This window comes from Galeopterus variegatus, unplaced genomic scaffold, assembly GCF_000696425.1.
Source record: "Galeopterus variegatus unplaced genomic scaffold, G_variegatus-3.0.2 Scaffold1417, whole genome shotgun sequence".
NCBI classification, from domain to species: Eukaryota; Metazoa; Chordata; class Mammalia; order Dermoptera; family Cynocephalidae; genus Galeopterus; species Galeopterus variegatus.
In genome coordinates this window covers 70,415-78,470 of record NW_007727528.1, presented here as the reverse complement: position 1 = coordinate 78,470, position 8,056 = coordinate 70,415, and the positions used below count along the sequence as shown (strand labels likewise).

The 8,056-nt window shown below is 42.8% G+C and overlaps 1 protein-coding gene across 1 annotated transcript in view; it reads left to right on the top strand.

The window, feature by feature from the left end:
- TMEM233 (transmembrane protein 233) overlaps positions 1-8,056 on the top strand; it is a 35,533-nt gene that overhangs the window by 24,403 nt on the left and 3,074 nt on the right. Inside the window, exon 2 of the mRNA XM_008576853.1 lies at positions 293-429. Within this exon, the coding sequence (XP_008575075.1) occupies positions 293-429 (137 nt within the window). The remainder of the gene's footprint in view (positions 1-292; positions 430-8,056) is intronic.

Below are 8,056 nucleotides of genomic sequence, written 5' to 3'. Positions count from 1 at the left end.
AAATATAGAGGCATCAGCCATGGGGTTTAGGGAAGGCTTCCTGGAGGAGATGATAACCATGTTGCTTGCTCAGCAGCCTGGCATGATGAGCAAAGGCACCTGTGGGCTCTTAGTGAGGAGAGCCTGAGAATCCCCATGCCTTTCCTTGTGGGTTGTCTGTCATCACCAACTCTTCCCTTGTGTCTCCCAGTCTCTGAACAGCTACAACGATGGAGACTTTGAAGGATCCAGGCGGCTTGGGCGGAATGCCAAGTGGGTGGCCATCGCCTCGCTCTTCCCTTGTGTCTCCCAGTCTCTGAACAGCTACAATGATGGAGACTTTGAAGGATCCAGGCGGCTTGGGCGGAATGCCAAGTGGGTGGCCATCGCCTCCATCGTCATTGGCCTTCTCATCATCGGCATTTCTTGTGTAGTTCACTTCACAAGGAAGTAAGTAGCTTGCTGAATCCCTCCCAATGTAAAATGCCTTTTCTTGAATGCCATCGGAATCTATTAGGACAGGTTAGGTTAGGTTATGCTCTAGGAACAAACAACTCCAAACAAAAGGGTTTTCATGTTTGCTTCACTGGCATTCCTTGGACCATGTAGGTCGGTGGAAGGTGTCTCCTCCACACAGTTATTCAGGGTCCCAAGCTATCCAAACCACCACCATCTTGTAGCTGCTCTGTCTGGAAAAGGGGTCAACAAACTTTCTGTAAGCAGGAGAGAGTAAATATCTTAAGCCTTGCAGGCCGTATAATCTCTATCATGGGCTCTGTCACAACAACGTAGCTCTGCCATTTTAGCCTGAAAGCAGCCATAGACAATATGTAAATGAACAGGTGTGACTGTGTTCCAATAAAACTTTATTGACAAAAACAGGCATCTTGTCTGTGGCTTGTAGTTTGCCAACCTCTGATCTAGAACATGAAGTGTCCTCAGGCTAAGGCCAGGGGAGAAGATCAGAGACTCCCACATGGACTTTTCACTGCCTCAGGCCAGGAGTGACAAATGTCACTTAGGCTCACATTAATTGACTAACGCCAGTCCAATAGCCCCACCTAACTGTAAGAGGTTGGAAAATGTAAGAGAGTAAATGGGATATTTAGCGTTGTTACTTGCTGTGCCTAGCCATGTGATCTGCTAAATGATATCCTGCAAGATTTTGCATTAAACTAGCCTAATTGTTCTTAGTTCAAGGGCAGAAGGGTCACCACATGTTTTTGGTATTGGGTGGTGCTGTTTCCCTCTGGACTGAGACAAATTTATTCTGATTTCTCTAACCAGCTGAGATGGGTTTCATCTGCTAGAATCAATGACACTTTCCATCAGGGATTTGACGAAGGGCAAAGTGATGTGATGGACAACCCAGACCCGGAAATGACAAGTTCAGATCCGTCTCTGTCTCGCTGTGTAACTCCTGGCAAGACAGATAAGAATGCTAGAAAATCTTTTCGCTTTTCTGCCAGAGCAGTACAACTACTCTTGCACCCTGCACAGAAGTACTATGCCCCTCAAGCTGAGAAGGTCACACTCTTTGACTTGGTTGACAAAAGAAGCTCACCCAAATGAGTGAGGGAAGAAGGGGACATCTTTTGGCCAGCCAGATCAACCAAACCAACCTTAGCAACAAAGAGGGTAGCAGATGTCACGGTCGATCACCTTCCTATCAGACAAGTCAGACCCAGCAGCAATCAATGGCAGCTGGATGGAAGGGGAGATGTGAAAACGGGATGTGTCACAGGAAAAATAGGGGGTTTGTCTAAAGAGAGGAGAAAATGACACTAAACATCAAAGGAAACTCAAGGTTTCCTGCTTGCAGGATGGCAAATTTGACGATTTTGGCTGGTAAAGGGGAAGACAGAGAATAGATGAGAATGCACCTGACTTTATTCTTAAAAGAAGGCATAATGTGCTTGTGTATGTGTCAGCAGGGGCCATAGAGTATGGAGTTAATAGTGCAGGTTTGGCACCAGGCTGCTTGGACCTAGGTATCCCTCTATCACTTACTAACTGTGAGACCTTTGGTCAATCATTTCACCTCCCAAACCTCAGTTTTCTCAGCTGTAATGGAGGTTACAATAGTACTCATGTAATAAAGCTGTTGTAAAAGTTAATAAGACAAGCCACAGAATGTGTATAGCCTGGCATCTGTTCCTTAGTTGGTGCACAAAAAAAATGCAAACCATTTATTAGACCTGTTATTATTATTGTTGTTATCAACATTACTGGGAGAGAACCTCAGAACTTAAGATGCCATTAAATAGAGCTCGAGCCTTTGTACCCATGAGCCAAGCTGAAAGGACAACATTCCAAGGAAATGAGACCAAGTCTTGGCTTAACTCCTGGGGACTTGTGAAAATACAAGTACATATTGCTCAGATTAGTGTTTGAGTTAAGTGGGTTGTAATAGCAGCTGACATTGACATAGACCTTACCATATGCCAGGCATTATTCTAAGCTCTTTTATGAATTAATCCTCATTTGATCCTCACAGTAACCCCATGAGGTAGGAGTATTATTATCCCCATTTTGCAGATGAGGAAACTGAGGTTCAGAGAGATGAAGTGACTTGTCTAACATCTCACAGCTAGTTAGTGGGAAAGGTAGGGTTTAAACCCAGGATAGTAAGGCTCTTTAGGCTGTGTTCTCAACCACAACTTTGCACTATCTCTAAGTCAATGTGTCCCTTCTAGTACACTCAGTAACAAAGGCCAGTAAATTATCTCACTTTGTGGTTAACTCCAGGATTTCATTTACGTGGGAATGGAGCGGTGAAGTTTCAACCTATAAAAACATGTAATGAGGCAGGGCTAAGGGTCACAAAGTCAAAGGACTGCAGGGTTCAGGCAGGGAGCATACATGAATGAAGTGGCTTGGATACAGGACAATAGGGAGCAGTGGGGACTGTGGTAAACTGGAGAGCACAGTTTAATGGGAGCCGCCACCCCTCTGTTCCAATTGTTATCACTTAGCATGCAGGCCCCTTGGGGCCCATTTTTTAAGAAGGTTTGGAAATCTGAGCTTTTGTGTAAAATCTCCTAAATTTTAGATATTGATAACCAATTCACATGGTGGGGGTCAACAACAAAACAAAACAAAAACCAGCTTTGCAGCCTAGACATCATCTACTTTGCAGTCTCCGGTGGACCATTTTGACTTTCAAAGATCAGTCTGCCCAGGATATACCATCTGAGAAGTTGTATAAGGCATCCAGAAGTCTTCATATATGGGGACTTTTCTCCATCCTTAATATAAATGTTTCTATATGGAGAGGAAGCTTTGGTATGTGTATGTTTGTGATTAAAGATTTCTTAGTAGGAATAAATATATGAGAGGGAGTCACCTCTCCATCCCTTCTTCTTAAGAGGCAGTGTTCTGAGTGGTTAGAGCCTGGACTTTAGCACCAGTTTTAGGATTCAAATCCCAGTTCTGCCACACAGACCATCTGGGCAAGTTATTAAATCTCTGTGCCTAAATTTCCCTATCTGTAAAATGAGCATAGTATTATTTTCCCATCAGTAAGGTCAGATCTATTTTATATACTTTTCTTCCATATTATCAAAGACAACAAAAGTTTTTCAGAGTTAGAATCCCATGGAAAATCTCAAATTTAAAGGCTTTGTCATATGTACATACAGGCAAGAGAGAGAGCGACAGGGACACACACACATGCAGAGAGAGAGAGAGAGAGGAACTAGCCTTTAGAGAATTCACATGGTGAAATCAATTCTGTCTTTCATTAAGTCAGATAACATGGCCAATTTCTCAGTAATCCTTTGAAATAAAATTTCCCAACCCTAGTTTACTGGAGGAATTGGTGGCAATGTGAAACTTCTAACGCAAAATTTCCCAAACTTGGGGCTACCTAAGAGTTACTTGGAGAGGTTTAAAAGAAGTTGGCATCCAAGCCCCACCTGAAAAGATCCCAAGTGGCTAAATCAGAAGCCAGGCCTAGGAATCTGCATTTTTCAGCTCCCCACTGCCACCCTGGAGATTCAGATGCAGGTGATCTACTGAACACTGTTTGTCAAACCCTGGCAAACTTCCCTCCAAAGTCCAAAAGGGAGAACACAGTAATGGAGGCCATTAACAGAGTGTTCAGTTTTCATTTACATCAGCAAACTCATCATGCCAAGGAGGGGAATGAAATTACTGCCTAGCAGACACACTTCCACAGAGGGGCTGGAANATAACATGGCCAATTTCTCAGTAATCCTTTGAAATAAAATTTCCCAACCCTAGTTTACTGGAGGAATTGGTGGCAATGTGAAACTTCTAACGCAAAATTTCCCAAACTTGGGGCTACCTAAGAGTTACTTGGAGAGGTTTAAAAGAAGTTGGCATCCAAGCCCCACCTGAAAAGATCCCAAGTGGCTAAATCAGAAGCCAGGCCTAGGAATCTGCATTTTTCAGCTCCCCACTGCCACCCTGGAGATTCAGATGCAGGTGATCTACTGAACACTGTTTGTCAAACCCTGGCAAACTTCCCTCCAAAGTCCAAAAGGGAGAACACAGTAATGGAGGCCATTAACAGAGTGTTCAGTTTTCATTTACATCAGCAAACTCATCATGCCAAGGAGGGGAATGAAATTACTGCCTAGCAGACACACTTCCACAGAGGGGCTGGAAAACTCTGCCTTAGAGGAAGCCAAGCCTGAAGATGAGCCAAAAAGCCATGTATATGTGAGTTTCTTGAGTTTCATTAAAAAATACTTCTGACTGGCCCGTGGCTCACTTGGGAGAGCCTGGTACTGACAACACCAAGCCAAGGGTTAAGATCCCCTTACCGGTCATCTTTAAAAAAAAAATACTTCTAGGCCGAACCCATGGCTCACTCGGGAGAGAGCGGCGCTGGGAGCGGCAAGGCCGCAGGTTCGGATCCTATATAGGAATGGCCGGTGTGCTCACTGGCTGAGCGTGGTACGGACGACACCCCACCAAGGGTTGTGATCCCCTTACCGGTCACAAAAAAAAAAAAAAATACTTCTGAAGTAAATCACTGCCTTTTAACAATTATAAAGTCCCTACCTTCTAAAAACTTAGAACGTAAAAACAATAACAATAAATAAATATATTTTTTAAATTAAAAAAAAATTTAATTAAAAATTATTCTTGGGGCTGGCCAGTTAGCTCAGTTGGTTACAGTGCGGTATTATAACACTTAGGTCAAGGGTTTGGATCCCCATACCAGCCAGCCTCCAAAAAAAATTTTTCTTATCCTTATCAAAAAGAATGTGAGAGATTTTGCAACCTGTTATCCCACTCAAATGGTTGAAATCCCAGGTAGTTTACTTCTTAAAATAGTCTCAGATCATAATAGTCTTACCCAAACTCATAAAAAGTACTCATTCATCCTAATTTTAGAGGATATCTATGTAAACCACACAATGGTTGGGGCAAAGAAAGGTGGAATATTATGACATTAAATTCATAAAAGCTGGGAATCATTGAACTGAAATATTCAACAGCTTTGGATAGAATGTTGCCTTGACAGAAGAGAAGTGTTCTGGTCCAAATGGAATCAAAAACTTTCAGTCTCTTAAAGTCAGAAAATTCTCACCTTCAAGTTACTAGGAAAAGTGGAGAAATGAATCACACAGGTGAAACATTTAAATATTGTAGCAGTCTATTTATCAATCCTAGTAACTAAGTCTCCAGCCTAAATCAATATGTCTGCGGGCTTTTCCTTTCTGCTGGTGCCTTGAGGATTCAAAGCAAGGTTAGGTTATTCTAGTCATGTTTCTCAAAGTACAGATCTCAGGGTCACCAATGACAGACTCAGCTGGGGTGGTTGTAAAAATGCAGATTCCTGAGCCCAAGTCAAGACCCTGAGTGGTCCTGAGACATGCATTACCACAAACACCCTTACTCCCAAAAAATCGTTCTAAGTATTCTAAAGTTGCAGACCCACTATTCTGGGGCTTTGCACTTAAGAGAGAACATTCCTGCCTGTGTGGGAATATGCCACAAAACAAGACTTTTTTATATCCCTAAGATACCTGTTACATGCTTCAATTATTGCTGCTTCCCCCCTACTCCCTAGAAAGTTTACATACCTCCCAAGTGTCCTCCTCCTCCTCGTGGTCAGGCTCATGGTCCCATATCTGATGCTCTGCGGAATTTGGTGCAACTTCCTTAGCAGCAAAAGCAATTGACCATGACAAAGCTTGAGTGTGAGGAAGACAAGTGTTCTCTACCATAAAGATGACAAGTGACACTCTCAGATGACCCTGGGAGTACGATGGAGCTGCATCCTACTCAGAGGTGAGGTTCTCATGTCAGGGCATAGGTGAGTTTTGAGTATAATCAGACTTCATCTTGGAAGCATGCCTGGGAGGGCTTCCTGTTAGAGACTCACCCACAGTATGTTGATCAGTCCCGACACAACCAGTCAACATTCCCAGCACTGGAAGAAGTGACTGTTTCTCGGACTGAGCACCAGCTGAAGTACTGGGCTGTGTTTAGGAATCATGGTATCTGGAACGGTGCTCTGGTCTCACATAGAAGGAACGGGAGTGACATTCCCATCCACGCTCATGACCATCGAGTGGAGTGTTAGCCAGAATCTCCAGATCCACTTAAAACAGTTACTTTTTTTCTTTTGGGGGAACATGAATAGTTGTTTTGCCATAAATTAAACACACATACAATACAACTCCACTGAACTTACATCCCTGAGTGGTATTTTAGGTATCTAAATGGCCAGGTACACACCACCATGTATAAAAAATGCTTGCTCATCATTCTTAGCAATAAGAGCTTTTGTGTTCCAAGGTTTCCATTAAGGAAGAACTTGACGTCTAAACAGGGCTAAGGGTCTCACGACTGCCCCATTAGCAGGCACAAAGTTAGCAAATATAACCCATTCTGCACTAGGAAATCTTCTCTCATAAACAAACTGGGGCGAGTCCTTCCCTGCCCTCAAAATATCCTTCAATTGTGTTAGGATTAGAAGGAAGCATATATATCAAGATGGGCACAAAGCGAGAACTTGGCCTTTTTGCAAAAATGTAAAAGCAAATCCATCTTCTTTCCTGTATTATTGGCTGGGGTAAGGCTTTCTGGGGATTGTTTTGCATAGTTTTGTCTTCAGAGAATTTTTGTGATTCCATAATGAAAAATGGGGAACATTACCTATTTCCAGAAGGTCACAAGGATCTTTCTTTGTTGGTTCATATAAGTTGAGATAGAGACATGTCACACTTAAGTTGCCAGCAACAATAGAAGGATTTTTGCTTTGAAAAGGGTGTAAGCTGGTAGACTATTGATGCAGAAATAAAAATAAACATGAAAAAGATGTTCAGCCTCGCTGGTGACCAGAGAAGTGCAAATTAAAGCAACAATGAAATGCTATATTTTTTGTCTGCCAGACTGAAACAATTAAAAATATGAATAATATCAAGGTTGGCCAGGATGCGAGGAATTGGATACTACACTGTTGGTGGAAGAATAAATTGGGACAGTCTTTTGGGAAGTCAATTTGTGTGTATCTATTATCTTTAAAATTCATGTGCCTGCTAACCCGGCATTCCCACCTCTCAGTATCCACCTTAGATACAGGTACACAAAAATGCATGCAAAACAGTAATGTTCTGCCCATGAGAACCACCTGGGGAGCTTTAAAAAAAAATACCAGGACCCATTAAATTAGAATCTGCAGTGTGGTAGGGCCAGGCATTGGCAGATATTAGGGCTCTCCAGGCAATTCTAATGTACAGCCAGGGTTGTGAACCACAGATGTGCGATGATGTTCACTGCAGCTTTGTTTGAAATAAAGAAAATCTTGAAACAACCTAAATATCTACCAATAGGCAGGTCATTCATATGATGGGATACCACATAGCAGTTTAAACATGGAAACCTCTTTCTTACTATGACTTTACAAGGCCCTGCGTGATCTTGTTGCTGCCTCTCTGTCCTCATCTTACAGCACTCTCCCTCTCACCCTTCACTCACTCTGTGCACTTCAACCACACTGGATCCTTCTCTCTGAGCATGTTCCTGCCTCAGGGCCTTTGCGCTTGCTGTTCCCTCTGCCTGGAACTCTCTTCCTCCTAATACCCACACAGCTTGT